General features: G+C 45.0%; 1 protein-coding gene across 5 annotated transcripts; it reads right to left on the bottom strand.

The window, feature by feature from the left end:
* Positions 1–27,900, bottom strand: Kif23 (kinesin family member 23). Of its 5 annotated transcripts, XM_048330135.1 has the most exons (24): positions 27,754–27,900; positions 25,885–25,954; positions 24,299–24,427; positions 19,668–19,773; positions 19,246–19,382; positions 18,814–18,923; positions 18,260–18,430; positions 15,531–15,572; positions 14,832–14,944; positions 14,579–14,700; positions 12,699–12,801; positions 11,608–11,687; positions 11,408–11,527; positions 10,772–10,898; positions 10,304–10,462; positions 9,212–9,369; positions 7,484–7,657; positions 7,170–7,349; positions 6,476–6,787; positions 3,473–3,703; positions 2,059–2,141; positions 1,796–1,877; positions 1,230–1,300; positions 1–606 (listed from the first exon to the last, which is right to left on the bottom strand). In XM_048330135.1, the coding sequence occupies exons 1-24, from the start codon at positions 27,762–27,764 to the stop codon at positions 591–593; spliced, it is 2,907 nt and encodes a 968-aa protein (XP_048186092.1). In that variant the 5' UTR covers positions 27,765–27,900; the 3' UTR covers positions 1–590. The 5 variants fall into 5 exon arrangements, with proteins under 5 accessions (XP_048186092.1, XP_048186094.1, XP_048186093.1 ...); XM_048330137.1 differs by lacking the exon at positions 6,476–6,787; XM_048330136.1 differs by lacking the exon at positions 15,531–15,572.
* Between the last annotated feature and the right edge of the window lie 82 nt (positions 27,901–27,982).

Genomic DNA, 27,982 nt, shown 5'->3' with positions numbered 1-27,982 from the left:
AACTGTCTTAGTGATTTTTATTCTGTTTTGGCATAGCTACGTGTCTGAATATACACATACAAAAGTCTAAACACTTCCTAAAACATTTCATCATTGGTCACTGACCTCTTTATTTCAAAAGTTTGCATTGTGAAAATAATGTCTAAAGTGCATTCTTACAGCTAATCAATAGCTGCATTTAATGTTTTGTTTATAAAACCAGAGCTGGAAAAGTCACGATAAAAAAAATTTTTTTGTGAGCTAGATATATTCTTCCTTAATTACCAAGACAAACACTCGGTCAAGTTAGTTTATAAGTATACAAGAAATATACAAAAAAAGTCAGCTTTATAAAAAAAACAATTCCGACAGCAAGAAAGGAGGAGTGACTTCCTCTGGGATAATATTAAATATGGCAAGGCATATAATACACAAAGGTTGAGTCCTTGATATCTTTGGAGTCGTGGGGGAAGCTTTGTTCTAGGCCAGTGTGTGACTCGGCTGAGGTCTGTCATGTTGCACAGGGTGGGTGCTGTACAAGACGACACTTGGGGCTTTGCAGCAATCTCCAACGCCAACAAAACTGCTCTGTTGCCACAGGGGCAGTCGGGTCATGGCTTCTTGCGCCTAAAATATAAAAGCAGCATGTAAAATTGAGTTTTGCAGCCAGTCAGTGACCCAGCCGTAATGCACGTGTCTTCAGAGAAAGCAAAGAACTGTTACAGAACATAAGGACCTTGTCCTGTCCTAATGCAACCATTTTTCCAAATTGCCTAAGGAATCCAAGCCGGGGGGGGGGTTACTGAAATGTAGGGAGGGAACAGATCAGATTCGAGTATGGGTTTAGTAGAAGAGGAAGAGGTGTGACTCCATTCTGGCATCCACTTTACTTGCATTGAGGTTATGTAGCGTGTTCTAGTCTCCTTCAGCCTGCCATTTATAGTATCAGTTTCGTTTTGGTGCCAGTCCTGGGGCTGTCTTTTAACTATTTCCACCCAAGCCTGATGCTCTACCACTTGAGCCACAGCTGCATTTCCCTCCTTGAGAATGCTTACTTCTATACCACCAAGATCCAAAATAAGAATGAGCCACACAAAGCTGCTGGGGACAGCTAGCACCCTCAGCCTTCCCTGCCAGGGGCCCTCAGCTTGGCCTCAAAGCTCCACAAAGCTGAGGCATGCTGCGGAAGGCGGGCGGGGAGGGCGGGGGGGCAACACATGGGTGCACACAGCCGCTGCGGCAGTACTCACTTGGGCTGTGCGTGGTGCTGGTATCCGGGCCCCAGCTGCGACCCTGCTCTCATCTCCACAGCCACAGAGCACTAGAAGAAAGTGAGAGAGAATGGCCAGCTCTCCAGCAGTCCACAGACCCTTCAGACAGGCTCCACCAAACTAAAAGCCAGCATTGCTCGCTAGTCCAGCAAAAACACCAGTCAGACACTCAGTTTATTTCTGCTCAAGGTCACAGCACTGGGAGCGGAGGGTCGCCCGGGGAACTTCCCTTTTAGGTTAAGGGGAGTTTTTTGAGAAACTCCTGACCTGCACCCCTTCTTCTTTCCCTAGTCTCTCAGGGACAATTAGGTAGGAGACATCAACTGCGGAGAGCTGCCCCGAGATTCCCATCCACTTGCATTCTTGTCATGCCCCAACAGGGAGAATAAGGGCTCTAAACTGAGCACTGTGCTCAGACCAGATGAACACAGGCCTCCAGGCCGCCCTGGCCATAAGAGTCCTGCCTCAGCACCTTCAGCTGCAGCATTTAAAGCATGACACGCCTAATTTCCAGCAAGCAAGTATTTATTTAATTTAACCCATACCCTTGTTTCTACATCGGTCCATTCTGACTCTGTACCATCTGGTTGAGCAGGTGTTACCGTGGCCGATCTTCGTTTTCGACTACTGCAAAAGGGGGAAACACGATGCAAGGATTACTTTTGCATCAAAGAACAGCGAAAATGTTAGAGTAGGGAAACCATGTACACCCTCTGGCAAAGAAGACGGACTTCACGGCACATTCTGTTCCTCAAGCAAGCGGCTGGAAAAAGCAACATTCCTGCAGATGTTTGAGAGGGTTACTCACCCATTCGGCAATTCTTGTTTTAAAGTCTCAATATCAGTAAACTGCACTGATTGTCCACCACCTCTTGTTTTAAAAACATCACCCTAAAGCCAAGAGAAAGAGTCACCGTTACATGCTGACACATCCAAGTAATAAACACATTTTAATTCATCTCAAGATTGGCCTCGTTCATGCAACCTTCCACCCCCAAACCAAACAGTGCTTGGATTGCTAAGTCTGTATGAAGTCAACACACTTCGGAAATATGAGCACATCCCTGCCTCTCACTAAACAAAACAAGCCAAATACAACTGAATGAGTAACTTCGCTAATGGAGATGTGGTCCTTCTTGGGTCTACCTGCAATGTAAATACTAAACTGTTCTGTGGATTGAGAACAGAACAAAAACCACTAGAAATTTTTACATATGCTTTCACAAAGGGAGGGTTTGGCTCTGAAGCTGAGGCTGGCCTTAAATTGGTGATCCTCCTGCCTCGGCCTTCCAAGCACTAGGATGGCAAGCATAAGCCACCATGCCCAGGAGTTTCCTGGTTTCCTTCCTTTTGTAAGGAGGAGGCCAAACAATTAGGAGACAGATGGGTAGAGTTGCCTTTGGTTTTTGAAATGGTCTTAACAACCGGTGTGACTGAAGCTGGCCTTGAACGATCCAGCCTCTTAATCTTGGCCCTCCTACGCCAGCCTCCCCAGTGCTGGGATTACACGCCCTGTGCCAGAAGACCCAAAGTGGAAGCTGAATACACTATCGTTACAGTCCACTATGGATCATGAGCTTTAAAGGAATCTAAGCCTATTAAGATTTAGTCCCAACTCATCAGATTCATAAAGAAGGTACATCAAGGCTAGCCATGGAGGTATACGCCTATAATCACAGCTACTTGGAAAGCAGAGATCTGGATCATGGCTTGAAGGCCAGGCAAACAAAGTGCGTGAGACCCCCATCTCAAAGGAAAATAAAGCTGGACATGATGGTAGGCACCTGTCATCCCAGGTGCTCAAGATGCACAAGGAAGGTGGAGCTTCAGGCAGGCTTAGGCAAAAAAATGCAAGACCTTACATGAAAAAACTGGTTCTTTTGAGGGTTGTTTTTTTTTGCCAGTCCTAGGGCTTGAACTCAGGGCCTAGGTGCTATCCCTGAGCCTCTGTGCTCAAGGATAACACTCTACCACTTGAGCCACAACACCACTTCCTGCTTTTTTCTGAGTAATTTATTAGACGTAAGAGTCTCACAGACTTTTCTGCCCAGGCTGGTTTTGAACCATGATCCTCAGATCTCAGCCTTCTGAGTATCTAAGGATTATAGGCATAAGCCACAGACGCCCAGCATGATTTTTTTTTTTTTAATGTTCTAGGTCAGTGGTTTCTTGTCAGGTTGATTTCTAGCATACTTCTTTGTCCTGTGCAAATGTGCTTTTACCTTAATTAGCTTAGTCTCAATCTCCCCATCGGAGGCTAGTTCCTGGTGGGTGAGCATGTACTTCTCACACTTAGCCAGCGCCTTTTCATTGGCAACAGACACTGTGATGGCGTGAGGGACATGTGGCTGCATGACTGTCTCAGTCTGCACGTTAGAGGCAGGCTTATGATCTACCCATCTGTCCCCTGCGGAGCGGGATCGTCTGTGTCGGACACGGATTGGTGGTGCGGTCTGATCAGGTTGGAGAAGGAATTGAGAAACAAGCCAGAATTAATGCAAGAATGATTAGAAGTGCAGCAGGTTTGGCTAAGGTAGCACTTGACAAATACCAAGACAACGCTAAAGGCTACTGAAGTCACATAAGTGTTCTCTTCTTAATGAGCAGGCACAGACATCTTTGAACACCAGCTCACAGGTCATAAACCCTGCCTGGGAACTTCCTCTCAACAAAGGCAGGAAGCAAAGTTTCTAGCCCTGCTGCCAGTTCTCCCTCTTTAAGGGTAGCAGCTCAGGACCAATCATTCATCTTCTATTCTTAACCAAAAATCAACAATAAATCCTGCTTTTGTGAGGTAATCCATAGATCACAACTCTGCTAGAGAACTAAACATGCCTCGGGCATCCAACACACATCCAAAAAAACACTTCTTATTCAAAGACAGACAATTAATAAATCATAACCACTGTTAAAACAATACAGTACAAAAATACTAAAGAACATCCATGTATAGCATGATTAAAACAATGTAAAGCCCTTCTGAGCACTTTTTAAAATTTTAAGATTTTAAAATTTCAAAACAATTGTATGAAAACAAATGATGATAAATGGCTAAAATATGACAACTATTTTTCCCATATATTTTTTAAAGGTCCCAAGAATCAAATAAAGAATACAGTGCCAAACCAGTACCTATTATACAATAAAAACAAACTGGTTATTCTCAGACAAATGCCATATAAAATTAAATTTTGAACACTCAGCCTAAGACATAGCATATTTGTGAAGAAGCTTGAATCATTGATAAAACTGAGCAAAAATGAAAAAGTTTGCCACAGGTCAAGCATAAAGATCCCAGGACAACATCTGAAGAGCTAAATCACTCTCCCTCTAAAGTTACAAGGGACAAATGAAGCACTAGTGATAGCTCAGATCTTTAAAAACGGTCTTGATATAATTTGGCATTAAAGATTCCACATTCCACGGCAGGCAGAAAACTTCCCGTCCTGGTCCCTCTGATGTGGTACAAGGCTGGCTCTTAGCATCCAGCTTTGGAAAGCTGACCACCTGCTATCTGACCAGGACTACTAGCATTCATGACATAATACTTAAAATGTTTTTTCATCACTGAAGTTCTAAAATTTAGTCCATCTATTTCTGTAGGATAGACAGGAATGCAAATACTGACCTTAGGGTAACTTTTCTGCTGCACTTCTAAAGAGACTTTGATTTCAAGGGAGCAGATAAAGCACCTCTAGTAAATCCTCTTAAATATCTCAAGGCCAACTTGGGTATGTCACTACTACTAGCCAGGGATAAACAGACCTTGAACTGTTTTTAGTCTAAATCTTCACCGAATAAGGGGATTGACTAGAGTTGATAGAAAGACTGTTCACCATGATTTGCTCCCTAAAAGGCTTAAAGCAAATCTGCAAAGTAAGAAGGTAAGCCTTAGCATCGTCATCCACTTCAACACTCAGGGATTCATCACTATCCCTCAGTAATCAGGGATGAAGGCAGGCCACCTAAACGAACACTGCACCGTGTCCTCAACCGGAGAAGAGAGTCTTCAGCAAACATTTACCATAAGATTCATCTGCTTACAATAATAATTCTAAAAGAGCTACATTAAGATTTTACAAGGTTACAATTTTGGGATGTTACTTGGTGACTTATTCAATGGAAAGCTTTATCTTCAAGGAGAAAAAAAATCTGGAAGCGAATTTAAGTGTCCTTGGATGAAGCAAAGCCCTTGTAGCTTCAGATAAAGGTCTCAAGACTAAAAGCAATTTAATAGACACGGATACCATCAGTAGTTTTAAACAAGGGGCCTAGACTCTTCAGAACAGTCAATGTCAGTAAAAGAAATCGAGGCATAATGACCACATGTAACACACTGTCCTTGATAGTATCACAGATGGAAAAAGGAGGAAAGCCATGGGTGGGATGGCTGGGGAACTCAGAGGCTCTTTGCTCAGTTAACACTGTCTTTGAATGTGACCAACTGTGGTCCTGTGGGACAATATCCTTACTTGTAGGGGGCAAAGGTCACAAAATCTGACTTTAAAAGACTCAGGGAAAATTCCAATTGGTGTGTGTGTGTGTGTGTGTGTGTGTGTGTTTTCTCCTGGGGCTTGAGCCCTGTCAGTGCTCTTTTGCTCAAGGCTAGCAATCTGCCATTTGAGCCACTGTACCACTTCTGGCTTATTCTATATATGTGGTGCTGAGGAATCAAACCCAGGGCTTCATGTATACGAGGCCCTAGAGGGACGTTATTATACCATTTTTTTCAGCTTTGCTTTGGGGTTGAAACTTTCCAAAAATGAAAGTCTGAGAAAAGCTTTTTAAAAATATTTTTCTTCAAAAGTAGTAAGCAAAAAGATTTAAAACTAAATCTGGGGAAGGGAAACAAACAAACAAAAAAGGACATTCCTACATGGGTTTGGGTGTAGTCGCGTGGCAGAGCATATGTAAGGCCCGATGTTCTCTTTCTACCACCAAGGGAGAAAAAGCCAGGCACCTCCACACGGATCGGCCCCACTCAAGATCACGACTGCAGCTGCCAGGCAGACTGCTCAGGGACGCATTCCTTCTGCTACTAGGTAAGGTTATAGTTTCCAATGGAGAACTGGGCCTCAGTTCCAGGGTGACTCAATCTTTCTCATCACCAGGAAAATGAAGACCGTGTTCATATATGTGGGAACCCACCCATCTTTCCATTGAATTTTTGGAACCAAGTTACAGAAGGCAGAGTAGATACAAATCTATGACTACAGTGCACCGACCCTGAAGCAGTGGTCCTCTTCTACGTCTAGCTCATCTCTGAGGGTAGGAACCACCTCCCTGCCTTCAGTCCAGCACATCCCTCGCCTTCTGTCTGACACGATACAACTTTTACTTTGTCCTGGCTCCTGCTGCCTACGCCTTGCAATAGATGTCACATGGCCAGGTGTGTTGTATGAAGGAACTTTCTGCTCCCATTCCGAAATGCAGGAAGCTACGGAAATGCTGCTGCAAGAGTTAGAGCGCCTATGTAGCTGTGGCTGGCTCATGAGCTGCTGGCCGTTGGGAATCTGAGCAATATAGTTACTAGAAAGCTAGAAAAATTGGAGAAAAATTCATAATGAGTAAGACTGGAAAACTGAGAACAATTCATTACTTTTCTACAATTCTAGCACATGAAGATTTTACATTAAAATTATTTGTACTAAGTTACCAAGGTTTTGTACTAAAGTTTTTGTTTATGCTGGTTTAAAAAAAATTTTAACATACGTTTAAAAAATATAATAAATATATATCTTTTAAAGATTCTCATAGAAATGATCATCTAAATGGTTGGAGAACTAGCTTAGGTGGTAGAATGCTTGCCTAGAAAGTGCAAGGCCCTGAGTTCTAACCCATTTCCACCCAAGAAAACAAACATTCACCTAATCTGCACTGAGAATTCTCCCTAGCACTAAGCTACTACCAATAACTTACCGGCACAGGTGCCGGAGACACCGATCTTTGGGTAACTTTTTCTCGGTCCCGCTCCCGGGAGGGTCTCTCTGGCTTCTCCGTTTTGGGTTCAGTCACGATCGCTTTCAGCTGTTTCAGTTTCTCATCTTTGACCCAGAGTTTATTCTGCATCTCCAGCTGGGTGGCTGCCACCCGACGCTCCTGCAGGGTAAAAAAAGTCGCCCAAACTCACCTTCGTTTCCTCAAAGCAACGCTCTTCCACACCACAGATTCAGAACTCAGCCCACGGAGGCTGGTCGCAGCTCGGAGGGGGACAGGGCAGACGAGATACTCACACACTCCTTCTGCCACTTCATGGACGTTTCTGTCACCATGCCTTGAAAGCGGGCTTCCAATCTGCGCTTGTCCGAGAACTGCCGCTGGAGTTTCTGGTTCTGGGTTTCCAGTTCCTGTTGTAGAGTGCGCTTGTCTTCCTCGTAGATTGTGGTTGTTTTCTCCAAAATCTCAATCTGCAATGGGAGAGCACCATGCTCAGTAACTGGTACGGGGGAGGGAGGGCAGACAAATGGAGAGGGGATGGGCAGGCAAACGCACTCATAACATCCAAGGTACGGCAAGTGAAAATGGAACCAGGCAACTTAAGGGATGGGTGGGGCCAGGAGGGGGGGGAGGGAGAGAATGATGAAAGGGATGACGGATCAAGGTGCACTGTACTCATAAACTAACACTGGTGAACTGAAACCCCTTTGTATGATTAGATGTTTTTTTCTATTCTAAAAGTAATGAATAACCAGCATTTAATCACATCCCATAGCGGTAAAGAAACCTTAAATTTACTCATGAAAGCACATTTGTGGAAAGACAAGTGAAAGCACTTTTCCTCCAAGATTTCTTCTAAGCTCCGGTTCCCTTCCCCCAAATGAGAATTTATTAAAAAGCTCTTCTCTAAAATACAAAAACACGGGCTGGGGATATAGCCTAGTGGCAAGAGTGCCTGCCTCGGATACACGAGGCCCTAGGTTCGATTCCCCAGCACCACATATACAGAAAACGGCCAGAAGCGGCGCTGTGGCTCAAGTGGCAGAGTGCTAGCCTTGAGCGGGAAGAAGCCAGGGACAGTGCTTAGGCCCTGAGTCCAAGGCCCAGGACTGGCCAAAAAAAAAACAAACAAACAAACAATAAAATACAAAAACACAAATGATTTTATGTGAAAACACCTTTCCCTTAGAGCTGAAAACTTAAAACTAATTTTTCAGGCTCTTCTCAGAAAGGAGAACTGTACGGGTTGGGGCCAGCTTCTCTCTAGTGACTGCCCCTCCCTGCCCCCACAGCCTCTGACAGCCTAGAAATGAGACAACAGTGCTGTAGTGCTCCCCCAAAACACAGCACTTCATCCACCCACAAGGGGAGGAGTTACCAGAGAGTAGCCTTGCTTTGAGTTCTGGCTTTTGGCTGGCTAATTGGAGGTGACAGTCTCACAGACTTTCATACCCAGGCTGGCTTCAAACCTTTATCCTCAGATCTCAGCCTCTTGAGTAGCTAGGATTGCAAGTGTGAACCATCTGCCCTCAGCTATGATGTCTATAGTCTTATAGCATGATTTATAAGCCCCGAGTGGATCTAATTAGCATTGACTTAATACCAATTACATTCAAGGCACCAGGCCTTACCACCAAAGCTACACTCAAAAGTCTTCTAGAAAGCCCACTTCATAACTTGAGGCTGGCTGCACAATCTTTTTAATACCCCCATTCAGGAGGATGAAGCAGGAGGATCTTAAATTCAAGGCCAGTCGGAGATCCTGTCTCCAAACAGAAGTAGCGGGGGGGTGGGGGGAGGGGGGGGCATAGTGGATGCAACCCCACTTGTTTGGGCCAGAGAACACTGTCTTCAACTGTTAAGCTCTAACTCATAAAAGGAAAGACTACTGTCCCCTTTTCTCTAGTTGCTTTTCACTGACACTCCTTGGTGGGGTAAAAACTAACCAGGTGATAAGTGCAAGGAGCAGACATCTGAGACAAGTGGGAAATGGCTAACATACCACAGAAAACGCCAAAACAAACCTTATATTCTAAAGTTTTGTTTTTCTTTTCCAGCCGTTCTATTTCAAGTTTCTGTCCTGAGATCAACTTTTCTTTTTCATTTAGTTTTCCTTGAATGTAGTTTTCTTTATTTGAAACAGCATTGTCAAAGTCTTGTAACAAAGCTTTAAAAGCATTAGCTGAAAACAAAAGCATACAGGCAGGCCATATTACTACATTGCAAAAAAAAAAAAAGGTGAAAACAACTTTCATGCAGAGACACTGAGAAAAGCTACTCAGCAAGTCTCTGTAGACAAGGAAAAAGCAAGTTTAGAAAGAAATCAGGAGTTTTAGACTGAGGATTTAGCTCAGCTCAGTGGTAGAGTACTTGCCTAGCAAGTACAAGGCCTTGAATTTGGTCCCTAGGACAACACAAAAAGAAAAAAAAAAAAAGAGAGACTGGGCAGAGAATGTGTGAGACTCTCTAATTAACCTGTGGGGGGAAAAAAGCTGGAAGTGGAGCTGTGGCTCAAGTGGTAAAGCACCAGCCTTGAGCAAAAAAAGCTCAAGGATAGTAAACAGTTTCTTAGTTCAAGCCCCAGGACTGACAACAAAGAGAAAGAAAAGAAAATCAGGAGTTTGATTCTCAAATCTACGAGGAACAGTCATGAAGTTTAGTAATGGAAAAAAAAAAACCCACAAACAAAAACAATGCTTAGTCTTCCAGTATTAAAAATCTGCAAGGACAGAAAGCACCAGATCTTTGGCCAACTAGAGAGGATCTGAAACCGCCGGAACAGCAGAGCCAGGCATGAGCTGCTACCAGGCTGTCTGTTCCTGGGAGCCCCAAACATCACCTCACCAACTCTCAGCTACCACACCCTATTCTGCAAACAGAAACAAGAACAGTTCCACTGCGTCCATCACTGTTAAAAAACAAAAAAAAACAAACACACGGAGACCCACTGACGTTCCTAGAATTTAAACAACAACAACAAAAAAAAAAACCTGAGGGAAAAGACAATTTTCTTTAACTCAACAATGCCTAAGTACTACAAAACACAGTGACATCTTCCTAGAAATCCACTACAAATTCTTTCATGAAGTTGAAAAGAGGCAAAGTTTTGCCCTTACCTTGCTTGTTAAACTCATCGGTCATCATCTGGCGGAGGTCGTGCCGCTTTTCCAAGGCTTCAATCAGCCGTGGGAGGGTCTGCTCATCATTGATATCCAAGATCTCACATGATGGCAAAGGTGGGAAGCTCTGTAACACCACGTCGGCAACCAGCAGCTCTGTGTGGAATTACAGAAAATCCAAGTGACACAAGAGACAAACAGATTAAACAAGTTTTGATCCTCTGATGAGAGCAAATGTTCAACCATGGAATTTCTGCTGTCATAACCCTCCTTCCTTTAACGCTAGAGGTACTATCTGCAACTAAAGACATCTCACTGATGTTGTCTTAAAATACAATTCCAAGTGCAAAATCGAGATTTTGCATTTGATGCTCGAGGAAAGGCGATGTGGATCGTTTCTCTTCTACGAAAGGATGTGTTTAGAGACGGAGCAAGAAGTGGGCAGCGAGGCAGAGCCAGTCCTACCGTCTCCAGTCGGGCCTCCTCGAGCCTGGTTTCGGTATCGCCTCCCAGGCGTTAAACCACAGATCACCTTCTCTACTGGCCTCGACACTTCAACTTCTTGGGTTACTTCTGCAAATCTCATAACTTGCTAAAATACAAATAGTTATATTATTCTTATTTTTTGTTCTTTTTTCTATGGTTTTATTAAATTTTATTATTTATTTTGCCAAAAATAACTTCAAGAAAGGACTTTGGATAGTTAATAAGCAATGTTCACTTCTATATCCAACCCAACAGCTCTGTATCAATTCATATGATGTTCACCATTTCGTTATTTATATCCAAATAACAAATAGCTTTTTGATTTTTGTGCTGATACTGGGGCTTGAACTCAGGGCTAGGTGCTTTCTCCCAGCTCTTTTGGACACAGCTGACATTGTACTACTGGAGCCATGCCTCCATTGCTGGCTTGTTTTTTTGCTGGTTAGTTGGAGATGGAATCCTACAGATTTTTCGGTCCAAGCTGGCTTCAAATCTCAATCGTCAGACCTCAGCTTCCTAAGTAGCTAGGAATTACAGACATGAGCCACTGGCACCTGACTCTAGCCATTTTCCCTAGAGAAATTCAACTTTAGAGGACAAATAAATTAAAATTACCAAACTTTCTTCATAATCTTCAGCCTTTGGGTTCACACACACAATCATTCGCACTTTTCCTTCCCCATCGAAGTAGTTCTTGAACAGATGGGTTAACTTTGAATCTCGATACGGAACCATCTAAAACACATTCAAGATCTAAGCACACAGGGCAGAAACACAAACGCAACTGTACACATGTAGCAATGGTGGCTGCCTACCTTGTTAGTCCCATACATCTGGTTCTCCCTCAGGACTTCTATACATGTTCTTAGCGTCATCAGTGACTGGTTTATGTTACCTGACAAGAAGCACACAGAGGCATTTAAAGACAATGAGGTAGCAGCGAGGTATACTCTATGAGCTCCACTTTAAAACCTCTCATAACCTGGATATCACACACAGGTTTTCCTGGCTTGCTGTGAAGCTCTGACCCAGGCAGGCATCTTTTCCATAGTCTTCCCTCTACGTGGCTTCAGTAGCCAGCCCCCAGGAACTCCAGTAGGAATTCGCCACCATCCAACACTACACTTGATGACCCCAAAAGGGTCTCCCAAATCCTATTTAAAAAGTTTATTAGGGCTGGGGATACAGCCTAGTGGCAAGAGAGCTTGCCTCGTATACATGAGGCCCTGGGTTCGATTCCCCAGCACCACATATACAGAAAACGGCCAGAAGTGGCGCTGTGGCTCAAGTGGCAGAGTGCTAGCCTTGAGCAAAAGGAAGCCAGGGACAGCGCTCAGGCCCTGAGTTCAAGGCCCAGGACTGGCCCAAAAAAAAAAAAAAAAAGTTTATTAGAGGATAAACCTAGAACACATCATGTTAAGTGTGATAAGCCAAGCTTAGAGAAACAAATGTCACATGTTCTCTCTCATATGCAGAAGCTAGAGCTAAAATACACTGGGGACATAATCAATTGTACAGGTCTCTAGGCATTCACGCACAGTGAGACCACAGGATGCTTTTAGGAGAGGAGCACATACAATGCCTATGTGCATCTGATCACACAAAATAATATTTCCCAAAATGAACTCCAGGAAATGGAACCAAGAGGTTTTTTTTTTTCTTTTTCACTATTTTGGCTTTCTTTTCTTTTTGTCCTATTTGTTCATTTATATGTCTTTGGGAAGCGCAGAAATGGAGGGACAAAGGGTAAACAAGTGCAGCAATGGTACTCACTGGACACTATGTTGAAAATGAACTATAGAACCTGTGCTGGATTGATATTCATCTAAACTAACTAAAGACAAGTAGGCTTAAATCACTAAATTACAGGCATACAACTAACTGATAGCAATAAATGAATACTTACCTGCTTCTCGTAACCTGTTCCCTTCTGCTTTGGTCCGGTTAGTTCTTTCGCTTCCAGCAAGATCTACCAGGGATAACTGGCTTATAATGATTTGTTCTTTCTCCTGAAAGGGACAAAGCCAATAACCTAAAATAAATTATAACTAGCTTACCACATTCTTAAGTAAAATTATATTAACAGCTGAGCATGATGGTGCGTGTCTGTAATCCCAGCCCTTACTTAGAAGGCTGAGGGCAACCTGGGCTACACAGTGAAAATGTTTAAAAAAAAACAGAAACACACCAAAAAGTCATTGACAAGTGATTACATCCTCATAAATATAATAACTGCACAATATAAAATGCACAGGAGGGGCAGAGGGTATTTGTTTAAGAGCTTGCTTTAAAGTATATGATAAATAGGACTGCAAGTTCAAGTCTCAGAAAATAAAAACATATGGATGTGTGTTTGTGTATATACACATACATGTTTTACACATGTATGTAATACACATATATTCTTCCTTAGACCAGACATTAGACTGTGCATTCCCTGAGAAGCAAGACTTCTTTACTTACACTTTGTCTCCCACACCCTACAGTGCTAAGCATTCAGTAGGAACTCAATAAATGTGCTAAATATAAAGAGCCTAGAGTAGGGCTCTAGATTGGGGCTGAGAATGTAACTCAGTAGTACTGTACTTGCTTGGCATGTACTAAGGCTCTGGGTTCATCTCAAAACCACAAACACAACATGGAAGAATGGAAAAGAAAGGAGGGAGGGAAAGAGACCTAATAATTTCAGAGCACTCTAATTATTACAAACATGAAAGTCAAAATGCCTAAATGGTATCAAAATACTAAAAGCAAATTCAAGCCAGGTGCACCAGTGGCTCATGCCTATAATCCTAGCTACTCAGAAGTCTGAGAACTGAGGATAACAGTTCAAAACGAGCCCAGGTAGGAAAGTCTGTGATCTCTAATTAATCTGTATCTCTAATTAATTGTAAAAAAAAAAAAATCAGAAGTAGAGCTGTAACTCAAGTGGTAGAGCACTAGCATTGAGCACAAAAGCTCAGGGAAGTCATTCAGACCCCAGAGTTCAAGCTCCAGGACCAGAACAACAACAACAAAAAAAGTCAAGTCAAACCCTTAGTACCAAAAAGTAAATAGATAAAGGAAAAAAAGATGTGATTAGAGAATCAAGTGTATATGAAAAGCTAACCTCTAGCTACCTATCTCCGACTAGCATTTATCAAGAGTGGAGCAGCCTCCTTTCATTCTTACAACCTCATGAGGAGTTGGAATTTGAATCCTGCCAGTCTCAGGTGCCCTTCAGGTGCCCTTCTTGCCACCCACAAACCTGCCCAATGCCACTTTCACTCTACACTTGGAACACATTATAGACTAATGGCTACGGCTGAAAAACTATGTACCCTTGGGCTACAATGCTGTTGATAGTTGACGTATGATACCCCCACAGCAGGGCAGGACCAGCACTGAGCACTGATTAGCTTGTGGGCTCCTGTGGCCCCTCTGACAAGAGATGACCAGTTTCCAACACTGGCACCATCTGAACTGTGTCCACCCTGGAAAGTGCACCGTTGACATTTCAAACCCATTCATCAAATTCCACGTATAAAATAAGTCAGCACAGATGAAACAATGAATCACACTCTTATTTTAAAATATATATGTATATTTTTTAATTTCAGGATCACAGATTCAATAGGCAGCTGCTCCAAACTACACTTTCTAATAAAAAATTTTAAACTGTTGATTTCATCAGGTATACCTGTATTCATTCTAGAGCTGTCGTTATTGTAACAACTGTTCCCTCATTTAGCTCTGAAAATTAAGGCGTGAGTTAGAAATAAAGAAGCTCCCCACACTACCATTTACCTGTAAGACATTGTCTCCATCTGCATCCAAGGGGGCCTGGACAAGTTTGATGTTGAACACGCTGTGGGAACGGCTAGACTCCCGGTTCAAGTGGGTGTTAGCGATACGTCTCTTTTTCTGCCCTACAATGACAGGAAAACCACTGATAATCATCACACGTGCTTTCTAATAATACATCGAATTACAGCAGCTACTCTGCATTTTTCTAGTCAAACCCTTCATTGTATGGTTCAATTCCAGTTCTGTGTCTGACCTCTCCAGAAAACTTCAAAAGCCTCCTCCGTGGACTTCACTTCTACTTCTGTACATCCTGCAACGTACATGTTATGGTTCTTGTCTTCTCGAAGCATTTTAGATTGTGGAAGTCTGTGGCAAAGAAAACAGATGAGTTCCCTAAATCATGAGATCCCTCAGAGGAGGACTGAAGTGCCAGGCACCCATTTTTTAATGGAGAATTAGATTCCGTAAGGATGCAAAGGACTGTCTACATGTGCAAGCTTGCAGGGATACATACAGTCAAGATTAGGCGCAAAGCTTAACGGTTTCAAAAGCTTTGTTCTTATCTGCCATAATTATGGAAGCACATGAAATACACCAAACAAACAATTACAGACCAAAGTAGTAGTATTAGCAGTGTCACACATACAGATTCACCACCACAATCTAGCAGTTTCCTCATGCTGTAAGGTCTGCCCACAGAACGGTTCTGAGCATCACAGCAGCAGCACAAAACATTTCAGAAGGAGCTTTCGTCTTCAAGGGGGGTGAGTGCCGCCAGGTGAGGGAGCTGCCTGCCCAGACACATTCTTGTGACTGGTGAGGGTAGAGATTTCGCAGCCACCATCATCACTGACAGTCAGTGATCGATTTTTCCAGAAGCTTAGGGGTAGCTATGTGCAACATGCTACAGATGCTACCCGCTTTCCCAACAAAAAGCCAACAGTACCCGTACACAAAGTCTGTGTTCTTCGCGGGGGTGCTGCAACTGTTCCACCTGGCAAAGGAGTAAGGGGACATTACTGCTCACAGCCACCACCTCATACCAACACCAAGGGACAAGGAGTCAGGGCTAGAAACAGCTCTCCTTGTAAAACGTCTCCATTGCATCCATGCATCCAACCATGTGTTGGGCCAAAGTCAGGGCTTCATGTTCTTCCTTCGCTTCTTGCTCTAGGCTGGTGCTCTACCACTTCAACCACATTAATCAGCAGTTTGCTGATTAACTGGAGACAAGAGTCTCTCAGAGTTATCTGCCTGGGCTGGCTTTGAACCTTAATCAGCGTTCATCCTCCTGAGTAGCTAGGATACAGGCAGGAGCCCCCAGCACCCTGGTTCATTGCATTTAAAACCAATACAAGGCTGGGAATGTGGCTTAGTGGTAGAGTGCTTGCCTGGCATGCATGAAGCCCTGGGTTCATTCCTCAGTACCACATACACAGAAAAAGCTATAAGTGGTGCTGTTCTCAAGTGGTAGAGCACTAGCCTTGAGCAAAAGAAGCTTAGGGACAATGCCCAGACGCTGAGTTCAAGCCCCAGAACTGGCAAAAAATAAAATAAAGTAAAAGAGGAAAAAATGAAAACCACTACAAGTTAGCAGTTCAAGAAAGTAGGCCTAGGAAGTGGCGCTGTGGCTCAAGTAGTAGTACACTTGCCTTGAGCTGAAGTGCTCAGGGACAGCGCCTGTGCCCAGAGTTCAAGCCCCATGACTAGAAAGAAAGAAAGAAAGAGAGAGAGAAAGAGAGAGAGAGAAAGAAAGGAAGGAAGGAAGGAAGGAAGGAAGGAAGGAAGGAAGGAAGGAAGGAAGGAAGAAAGCAAGCAAGCAGGCCTATCCCACCTAACAAATTAAATCTGAATTCAGGGCCAAACAAATACCCTTGTACGTTGAGGCAAGGTAGTACCCAGAAGGGTTATAGAGCCCACTGAGCATTTGTGTTGGTCTCCTTTCACAACTAAGTTAAACTACGACAGGATCCTTTGAAAGGAATCTTATTTTCAAATCAAACACTTGGAACTTAGGCAAACATCAAAGTAACTGGCAGCAATGAATGACCTCACAGAAGTTTAGGAAACGGGGTACCCATGGAATTGTGACTCAGTACACTTCTGAGAGTACTTCTGAGAGTTCAGAAGAAGAAAAGTTAGTAAAATGGGATATAAGAAGCCACTGCCTCATGTACCCCACAATAACACTACCCAAGATCTCTTTTTAATACCAACATCTCAAGTTTTCATTTGAAGCTGAGGATAGTGGCACATGCCTATAATCTCAACACCCAGAGGACAAAGGCAGGAGATCAAGAGTTCAAGGCCAGCCTGGGCTACACAGTAAAACCCTGTCTCAAAAACCTCAGTTCCCATTTCAAAAATGGTTAAGCAGAGCAAAAGCAAAAATGAACAGTCTTCCTTTACATAAGCGTCTAGAATTAATACTTTCACACTTATAGCTTGCTTGGCGACTCTGTGATTATTTTATCAATCCTTGGCAAATTCGAGGACTCTGAGTGAAGACCCATAGAGAACCACAGAAATACTTTTATCAAGTCCAGCCTTACTAGTCCATGTACTTTTCATACATACAGGTAAATACATATACCAACCTCAATCTTCATCTAACCATTCCAAATCCAGCTGTTTCTCCAACATCTACACAAGAGTTCACTTTATAAAACACATCTTAAAAGGCCCTAATGAAGATAGCAAGAAAGTCTCAAGAACAACATATTAAACATCAGACATAAGATCCCAGAATCAGCTCTAGTACAAAAGCAGGCTGATGGATTTGCGATGCTTGGCGGTAATCGGTCTCCAGTCTTGGTGTGCAACCCAAAGAAACATAAGGAGTGCAAACTCTGGCAGAATGGCAACACAATGTCACTTCCAGAGTCAGCGGTGAGGGGCTGGGAATGTGGCCTAGTGGCAAGAGTGCTTGCCTCATATACACGAAGCCCTGGGTTTGATTCCTCAGCACCACATACATAGAAAAAAGCCGGTAGTGGCGCTGTGGCTCAAGAGGAAGCTAGCCTTGAGCAAAAAGAAGCCAGGGACGGTGCTCAGGCCCAGAGTCCACGCCCCAGGACTGGCAACAAAAACAAAACAAATAAACAGAGTCAGTGGTGAGTGATCCAAGTACTACTTATATTACTAACAGCTTTAGCAACCACTCAGACACCGAAAAGAGGCTGCAAATCTCTCAGCACCATCAGTTTCTAAAAAGGCAGCACAGGATGGACCACATCAACAGGGACAATTTCTTATACAATTAAATTCAAGTTCTTCTCAAAGCACAGCTCAGGGCCAAGAACTTTCAAACATAATCTCCCAGCCAGGCACCCTGGGAAGATCCAGAGCTCAAGGGCAACTTGGGCTACATAAGCATATATATATATATATATATATATATATATATATATATATATCTCACACATACACACACATATATAATTTTCTCTATAAGATGAATATTGAAACTACTCATCTTATTTATAAGCATTAAGCTGCTGGTTCCCCAGTCAAGTTATAATCTAGTTAATAATAAAAGCTCTCACTGAACACTAATTACACGATCTACAAGTAGCCTCATGGCATTCTGAAAGCAAATCGCCACCATGGCTAAAGAATCAAAGGCTCTTGGGAGCAGATCCTCCAGGGCTAACAGATAACAAGAGGCTCTTCTCTACTTACTTGGGCTTTATGGGATCAAATGGCACCTCTTCCAATAGATCATATATGTAATTATTGTATATCTCAAAGTAAGAGACAAAGGCACCATAGACGCTGTCTTCATCAACTTCTTCGGCTTTACAGAATTCTTGTACATTAATCATATCTGCAAACTCTGGATCCACCTGTCGTCTAAAAAACAAAACCAAAAAAAGAAGTCTGACTTTATTTATTGTGAGTCACTATGAAAAGTTCTCCCAAGGAAACTGAAACGTCTGACACAGACAACCTGCCCTTAAGCAGAGATGCACAAAGCAACGGATGCAGACTCACCAGGGCAGCTGGCCCCCAATGCCCTTGATCCTCCTAGCTGGACAGCACAGGCCTCGCGCCCTCCCTACCCACAGAGGCACTTCCCAACCCAGAAGAAGATCTGAGCATGTCACCCACTAGAGTTCTCAGCCTTGACCCCACCATTCACCTTCAGGCTAGCTTCTCTACTGCAGGCCTCTACCCTCCAGGCCCGGGGAAACCACTGCTGGTCTTTGGCCCCAGGGCCAGCGCCATGCACTTACTTGCTAGAGGGGGTCTTCGGAATAGGCGTGGCTTCCCTCTTCTGTCGCTCCAGCAAGGCATCCACCTCACACTGTATGTCCATACTGTTCCTGTCATTAGACTTGAAAACCTGAGGGGGCAAGGTCACACCAAGGGTTGTATTTTAGAATATAGCTTAGCAATAAACATACCTGAATATCTTTTAAAAAGAAAAACTTTTTAAAACATTTAGGCATTTTCTTTTCTTTTGAGACAGAGTCTCATGTGTAGCCTTGACTGGCTAGAACTTGAAGTCTCCCCGCCTCCCAAACACTGGGATTACAGGTATGCACCCCCATGCCCAGCACGTTTAAACACAGATAAGCTCTGGGATGCGTCCACTGCACTGGCTCTTCCCTGATCCCCCAGCATCTGCAGGGGGACACAAGTACAATGTAATGAGTCGTACTTACGTATCGCTTAGCTTGGAATGACCCTATGCTGTTGAAGATCATGTTCAAACAGCGAGGAAGCAGCCCTCCTTCCCCCGGAGAGCCAATCATGGTGTGAGTTTTTCCACTTCCCGTCACACCATAGGTGAAAAGCAGACCTACAGCAAGCAGCAATGAGTTAACAGCTCAGTCCCGCACTGGCAATGCTCCCCCCCACAGTGAGTCTGTGACAACCCCAAGAGGCACATTCTGCCGTAAGAGCACAAATGCACATCTTTACACATTCTCAAGGCACGGAAAAAATAAGAGGTCTCACTTCCTCTAAAGAATTAAGTCTGAATTTAATGCCAAACACAAACCAGGCATATAAATATCAAGAAAATTTTATAGGAGAGTAAAACATAAAATCAAAAGGAAGCCAAGTCAACTCCCAAGAATCCTACCGTTCTTGCCATGAATGAGGTCATCTACCAAGGGACTCGCTACGACATCGAAAAGCTCCTTCTGGGTGGTATGAGTGCCAAATACCTGCTTAAATGAGTACTGAGTCTGGGGAGAGGAGGCAAGGGGACAAGGAGAAGGGGGAGAAGGAGTGGGAGGGAGAAAGAAAGAGAGAGAGGACTTGCTTAAATGAGTACTGTACTGAACTTGTGGACTTTTTGTGTCTAGACAAGAAGCACTATTATGGCTACAATGTTTCTGCAGGAACATTTCATGTGATCACACACAATGAAGGAAGGAGGCCATGGTCAGGTGGTGATGTGGATATGGAGGACTGTTCCTTTCATTGGTGAGAAATCAGATTCCCTCTGTAGACGTTTCCAGTGTACTCCACAAGCACACAAATCACCTCAGGAGGGCGCCAAGCACAGATGGCTTTACAGTCCTCAAGTTAGAGAGCTTTCAACTCAGCCTAAGCTAAGCCCCTAAGTGGCAAAGCCATTCCCAGTGCAATGCTCTTTCGATTATAAACGTTACCTTCTGTCAAGAGGCAGTGACAATTTTTCATTCCCACCACACTTCTTATACATACTTATTTGCACATACTTAAAACCTTTTATAATGTGTTAAGTCAGCAAGTCTAGCTGGGTACTGGTGGCTTGCCTGGCTCTGGTAGCTCATGTCTATAATCCTAGCTACTCAGAAGGCTGACATCTGAGGACTGCAGTTTGAAGTCAGCCTAGGTAGGAAAGTCCATGAGACTTATCTCCAATTAATCAGAAAAAAACACAAAACAAAACACAGGTGGAGCTGTGGCACAAGTGCTACAATACAGTCCTTGGGCGAAAAGGCTAAGGGACAGCACCTAGGCCCCAAGTTCACTCACACACACACACACACACACACACACACACACACACACACACGCAAACAACAAAAAAGGAACAATTCTACATCCTCAAAGACCCACTGCTCCATAAAGCCTTGCTAGACCATGCCTTCATGTTCAATACAAATTTACTGTCTGACAAACAGGATACTGAAAAGTATAGCTGGAGTACCTCAAACAACTTTTCAATGACATGTCATATATACCACACACCAACACAACAGTGAACCCCGAAGATGCCTGTCAGCTAGTGAAGTCACTAGGAGATGCCATGCACTCAGGTGTCTGATGACTTTAGTGTAAAGGAATCTTTCTAGATACACGTGATATAGCCACTGACCATTGTGCTCCAACCACCTACAGTATTCAGTACAGTAGCACAAGGCTATAACTCTACAACAACCAGCACATAGAAGTTTGCCTAAGTATGTTCTGTGATGTTCACATGGGACAAAAAAGTGCCCAGTGATGCATTTCCCATATAACTGTAAAGAAATCAATGGCTTATCTCTACAAATGAGGTGGGCTAGCACATGGAGTAGGAGACTACCCAGGTGGGGTAGGATGGACCCAAGGGTGAGGAGCTGGCCATGCTAAGATCCAAGGGAAAGTTTTAGTCCTGCTACTGTGCCAGAGTTCTGGCGTATCCATGAATCTCAAAAGATTGGATGAGGGGCTGGGGATATAGCCTACCAGCAAGAGTGCTTGCCTCGTATACATGAGGCCCTGGGTTCAATTCCCCAGCACCACATATACAGAAAAAAATGGCCACAAGTGGCGCTGTGGCTCAAGTGGCAGAGTGCTAGCCTTGAGCAAGAAGAAGCCAGGGACAGTGCTCAGGCCCTGAGTCCAAGACCCAGGACTGGCCAAAAAAAAAAAGATTGGATGAGGGGCTGGGAATATGGCCTAGTGGCAAGAGTGCTTGCCTCGTATACAGGAAGCCCTGGGTTTGATTCCCCAGCACTACATATATAGAAAATGGCCAGAAGTGGTGCTGTGGTTCAAGTGGCAGAGTGCTAGCCTTGAGCAAAAAGAAGCCAGGGACAGTGCTCAGGCCCTGAGTTCAAGCCCCAGGACTGGCAAAAAATAAAAATAAAAAAGGTTGGATGACAGCTGGATGCTGATGGCTCCTGCCTATAACCCTAGCTAACAAAAGGCTGAGATCTGAGGATCATAGTTCGAAGCCCATCCAGGCAGTAAAGTCATGAAACATCCCCAATTAACCAACAACAACAACAAAAATCCCAGAACTGGAGGCCTGGCTCAAGTAGTACAGTGCCAGTGAGTAAAAAAAAAAACAACAACACAAGGATTTGAGTTCAAGCCCCAGTACCGGAACAACAACAACAACAACATAAATTGGAACAGTACTAAAAGATGAGGGTGGGGACAAACCGAAGACAGGCTGAACAGGAGTTTGCCCATTTAAAGACTTCTGCCTTGAAAAGTTTGGGACAAGGAAAGGATAAGATCTCAGTGATACTCCTGCAAGATTATTCTGGCAGCTATGTAGAAATGATCAAAGACTGGGTACAGCAGTGCAAGCAGGCTCAGGCAGTGTTGCTGATGGCACTGCCAGAGATCTGGTAGTTTACCATTCCTCTTGGGCATTCAGAAGCACTGCTGCCACAGCCCGGCCTGTGTTAGCAGACTCGTCTCACTGATCAGATCATAAAGCCATTCTGTTATCTAATGTCTCTGTTGGCTCCATCCAGCACAGGCTGCACAGTATCCATGGCGGAGCACCAAAAATAAAACACCGACTCCTTCCCCACAGATAGTGAAGAAGCACTGGTCTCAGTGATTAATTACTGGGCTCCAGTAAGCTAGTGGCAGTAAAGACATAGGAAAGGAATGCTTCCAGATAAACTTTGGAGTTGACCTGATAGTATCTACTAAGGACCTGGATATGAGAAGAGCCGGTGGAAAACAGATTCCAGGTCTGGCCAGAGCAATTGGATAATGATGCTACCATCAGCTGAAAAGGTAAAAGGATGTCATTTGGAGGGGGAAAACTGTCAAAAATGGAGGGACAAAGGGTAAACAAATGCAGCAGTGGTACTCCCTAGACTCTAGGTTAAAAATGAACTCTACAAGTTGTAGGTGGGAATGGGAAGGAAAAACTAGCAGAGAGAGAGGGAAGGGGTAACACTGTCCAAAAAGAAATGTACTCATTACCTGACTTATGACACTATAATCCCTCTTTACATCACCTTTGTAATAAAACAATATTTTAATTTCTTTTAATCAAAGGGAAAAAATAGTCAAGATCTCCCTTTCAGGCAGGTAGAACTTGAGATGCCTATGTGACTCCCAAAAGATATTATCAAGTAAGTGGTTGGATGTCCACATTTAGGGCTGGAGGAAGAGTTTGCCCTGAAGATACAAACTCCAGGGCTTTTTCCAGATAATCAACCCTTGAAGCCATGGGAAGCAGATATAGAAGGGAGTCTCAGCCACAGCCTGGCTCGGTATTTACAGGTTGGATGGGAGAACAAGCCAGTTGTGGAGCAGTGAAAGAAGAGGGAGGTTGTAGGGGCAGGCAGGCAGGAGAGCTAAAGAGGTATCATTAAAGCATCAGAAGGGCCACAGGCTGTCTTCTGAAAGGACACTGTCACTGCAGCAGTACTAGTGGTTCACGCCCATAACCCAAGAGACTAAGGAGGCTGAGATCCAGAAGATCGTCGTCCCAGAGCTATCTCCAAAAGAGCCGGCAAAAAGCCAGGGTAGAAGCAAAGCTCAAGTGGTAGAACACCAGCTCAGCAAGCCCAAGACTCTTGAGTTCAAACCCAAGTACTAGCAAAACAGAAAAGGTAGGAAAGATAAATCGCAACCTCAATCAGTCTTCTTCCCACCCCACTCCCATGGTCTCATTCTCTTTAGCACACCTGACCTTCACCTTACTAGGTATGAGGTCTACTTGTCCCAGTGAAGATGCAAGGTCCATTAAGGCACTGTCTTAAGGAATCATTGTTTAAACTCTCCTCCGACCGTTAGCCACTATGTGTTAAACTGCATTGAGTGAATTCACTATATACACTCACACACATTTCTGTTGTTACTGTTTTGAGTCAGAGCCTCAATATGTATCCAGGCTGGCCTTGAACTCACAATATCCTTGACTTAGCCTCTCAAGTGCGGAGATTACAGATGTGGGCCACTGTGCCCATTTGGAACTCAACTGTTTATTAGGTTGGCTCAATATTTTGCTAAATACAAAAATACATTCTGGGTGCAGTGACAAAAGCCTAGAATCCCGGCACATGGGAGGTTGAGGCAAAGAGATTCCAGTTTTGAGACCAACCTGAACTACATAGTGAGTTTTAGGCCAGCTTGGGATAGAAATATTAGACAGATGGATGGACGGACAGACAGACAGACACACACACAGCAGAAGCCGGTCTCAAAAAAAGAAAACAAAAACACTCCCTACATTAATACACAATGCCTCCTATCAAATGTATTTCAATCTCCACACGTATGAAACCACACGGGACAATCACATTATTCCACATCAAACAGCTTCTAACATTGGCTCTGATAAAGACCTAGTGTAAGAACTGTACAGAAAGCAACCTCCAACTCCAGCACACCAGAGGAGCATCTGCACATGGCAGAACCCAACACCGGCCTAAAATATGGTGGCTAGCCTGCATAATGACAGCTGTGAAGCTCCACATGGAAAGCCACAGAGGACCCCTCGGGCCAAGTAGACATAAGTTGGTTCCAGTGGGGATGAATTACCTCCTTGTAGTCTCCGTTTCTGATGAGTCTGTAGCCCTCAGGGGGATGAAGCTGCACGGTGGTATTGTTGATGACTTCTATGCAGCACTCATGATCCGGAAAGCTCAGTGGGCGCACCCTACAGTACACCTGCAAAAACCACAAAGGCATTTGGGAAGGGCTGGCATTTGCCTGACTACACTTACGATGACCATCACTCACTCACTCATTCATTCATTCATTCATTCATTCAAGAAACATTTGGTTTTCCACCTAAGAGAGCTATAGAAACAAGTGACCAGCAGAAAAATGCCACTCGAAAATTATCAAAGACATTAAGGATGCGGAAAAGACTAAATAAACATAAAATCAATTTCCATAATCCAAGTATCAAATGGCAAAGCTTCTCTTCACCATTTTATTGCGCACAAATAATAAAGTCATCCTTTAAAAATAAAACAAAACAAAACAAAACCAGGGGCTGGGAATGTGGCTTACTGGTAGAGTGCTTGCCTAGCATGCTCATGGAGCCCTGGGTTCAATTCCTCAGCACCACATACACAGAAAAAGCCAGAAGTGGCGCTGTGGCTCAAGTGGTAGAGTGCTAGCCTTGAGCAAAAAGAAGCTCAGGGACAGTGAGTGCTCAGGCCCTGAGCCCAAGCCCCAGGAATGGCAAAAAAATAAAATAAAACCTGTCAGAATTCTTTGGTATTGGATGCTGACTGCAACACTGCTGACTGAATCTACCACTTACTATAAAAGAAGTCAATGAAAGGAGTGAAGATTTGAGAAAACCCTCCTGGCTGTGCACAGCACCTGACTCCACTCACTCGGCACCTGGTGACCCCACTCTGCCGCACAGCAGAAGCAGCCCTCAGACGCAGTAGGGGCAGTGAGGCATTTACAATGCCTCCTTCCAAACCAACCAACCCTCTCCTATTTGCCATTTCATGGAGCGCAGGGTACCTCAGGTGTGCTCAAGACACACTGGCCTGCAGAGGGAAGTGGATCAGCTCAGCTGTCTTTCAACTTGAAAGCAAGTTCCCAAGTCTGAAATTAGTGGAGGACTCGCAATTACGAGGAGGCATCAACCAAACTGCACTCTTATAGATCAGGCTTCACGAAAGCTGGAATGGGGGCTGTCCTGGAAAAACATCCTCGAGCTCCACACGCAGGTGGGAGAGAACCCAGCAGTCTCCTGGGTCCAGAGACATAAGCCCAGCTGAAGATTTTGGCCTATCTACTCGCTCAAATTATAACTGGTTACAGGTTTAGTCAACAACCAAAAGCTTTTTACAACAAAATTAGCTTTTACAGGCCTAATCTACAGTGAAACCAAATTTCCCAGCTAGTACCAGTCTTTCATAACTCACTGAGGAAATTTAACCAGCTAACTGTACTTAGACTCCAATCTCTTCCAATCTCTTCTTCCTTCCCTTACAAGCAGGTAGGGCTGGAGGCGTGGTTAGGTGAGAGCACCCACCTAGCAAAGGGTGAGAGGCTGGGCTCAAACCCCAGCACCAACATGCATGCATACATACATAAACAAAGCACATACTTTAGACAGAAAAGAACTTAGGAAAGAGAAACCCCCAGGGAGACCTTACCCCAACTGGGTCTTTCAGGTTCGTTTGGGATCCTTTTTTCACTAGAGGTTTCCGAGGTGTTTTAGCTCTCCTGGTCATAAATAAAAAATACTCCAGTTCAACACCTAAGATGCAAAACCTCATAATTTATACAGTCAACCTTCTTAGGACTTAAAAAAAAAATCTCCTTAGCAGGTCCAAAACACTACACATGAATAATAATAAATTGAGTGAGAAGAACATGGCATCCAAAAGTAATTAAAATTTGGTTTAGAATATACTTGTGGTATTAAATGTACCCAGTGATTTTATTAGTTCTAGGTTATAAATAGCTTATTCATGTTTTTTGTTTTGTTTTCCTACTGGCGCTTAAACTCAAGAGCCCTCAGGACTCTTGTGTGGCTTTTTCACTTGAGGCTGGAGCTCTAGAAATGGAGCCGCACCACCACTACCAGCTTTTTGGTAGTTAGGCTGAGGTAAGAGTTCTCACAGGCATTCCTGCCGGGGCTGGCTTTGAACTGAAGTCCTCAGATAGCAGCCTCCAGAGTAGCTAGGACTACAGGCATAAGCCACAGGTGCCCACCTAGCTCGTACATTTTCTTGAGCAACCATTTTACAGTCAGTACAAATGTGATCTATCTACAAATAACTACACAGGCACACACACTGCGTCTGTCAGTCTTTACCAAGGCAGACTGACTATCCATCTCAATAAATTACAGCTGTGCGCACATACATACACGCAGGTGACATCTTCCATCAAGATTTGTCTAAGGGCTGGATGTTCACTTCCACAGCACTTGCCCAGCAGACACGAGGCCTGGGTCCCATCCCCAGGGCTACATAACTAAATTAAATCAGTGGCGTTGTGTGTGCGACATGAGTTCATCCAATGCCCAAAACTTACGATATCCTTCACCCCAAAGGAAATGTGGGCCCAAACTGTCAATGTCTTCTTGTAAACAGAGACAACAGAAAGACACTGACTTATTTCATCATTTTCCCCTCCTATTTATCTATAGGTTGGGTGAACATGTGACACAAAAATGGGGTACAGTTATTGGCTCAGACGGTACATTATTCAAATACTCCCAATATAGTCCTAGGAGAAACAAGCCAGGGAGCTTAGGTGCAAGATACTGGGGTGGCTTTGGGTAAATTATTCACCCTTTCTTTCTTTAGGTAAAGCTAAAGGGGTTCTGACGTTGGCCTCGTTTGCCAGTGGCATCGCCGGCGGAACGAAGTCGATCCTGGACAGGGGCGGAGAGCGGGGAACGAGTCTAGGCCCGGGCCAGGGCCGTGGGCGTGGGCCGCGGCGCCCAGGGCGGTGACCGACCGAGGAGGGGCCGCCCCGAGCCGGCGGGAGGCGACGACCCCGGGCGGGGTGCGAGCCGGAGACCGGACCCCGACCCGCAGCCCCGAGCCCCGGGAGAAGGCGGCGGGAAGGCGGCTGGTGGGACCGGGGCCGCCGCGGGGACCCCCCGCCCCCCCGACTTCAGGCCACGTTTCCCGACCCGCCAGGCCGGGGGCGGGCGGCGGGGACGACACGGCCGGAGCTCGAACCCGCGCCGAGGTTCCGACTGAGGAGCTGCGGGGAGGGCACCGACCCCCGCGACCCCCGGCCCCCGCCAGCCTGGGGCCGCCCGCGTCCCCCGAGGGCCCCTGCAACCCCAGGGCCCCCCCCCCCGGACCCCTAGGGCCTCCTGAGCCTCCCGCCGGCCTGGGGTCCCGTGTGACCTCTGACCCTCTCCCCCACCCCCCACCCGCCGCGACCCCTGAGTCCCCTTGAGCCCCCTGCCGGCCTGGGCCCTCCCGCGACCCCTGACCCCAGCCAGCCCGGGACCCCGCCCCCCCCGCGGGCCCCCCGCCGGCCGGCCGCCGGGTACTCACGCTGGCTTCATGGCAGCAGGCTCAAGGCGGGCCCCACGCGCGCGCGGGACGCCGGGCTGGTCCGGCGGGCTGACGAGAGGCCGCTACACCGCGGGACCCGGGACTGCGGCTGAGGTGCGGAGCTCCGGAAAAGCCCGGCGGCGCCGCTGCGAGCCCAGGTGAGCGCCCGCCCGGCGCATTTCAAACGGACCAATCAGTGCCCGCCCGCGGGGATGGGCGGGGCCTTGGC

Source organism: Perognathus longimembris, chromosome 20 (genome assembly GCF_023159225.1).
Source record: "Perognathus longimembris pacificus isolate PPM17 chromosome 20, ASM2315922v1, whole genome shotgun sequence".
Taxonomy (NCBI): domain Eukaryota; kingdom Metazoa; phylum Chordata; class Mammalia; order Rodentia; family Heteromyidae; genus Perognathus; species Perognathus longimembris.
Note: the sequence above shows the minus strand (reverse complement) of the source record. Positions and strands in the feature narration are given on the sequence as shown.

Excerpts from the sequence above, each read along its gene's own strand:
- Kif23 (XM_048330135.1), bottom strand. Across the intron at positions 18,431-18,813 it reads CCGAAGACCCCCTCTAGCAA|ACGACAGGTGGATCCAGAGT; the intron begins GTAAGTGCATGG and ends TTTGTTTTTTAG. Across the intron at positions 12,802-14,578 it reads ATGGAGACAATGTCTTACAG|GAGAAAGAACAAATCATTAT; the intron begins GTAAATGGTAGT and ends TGTCCCTTTCAG.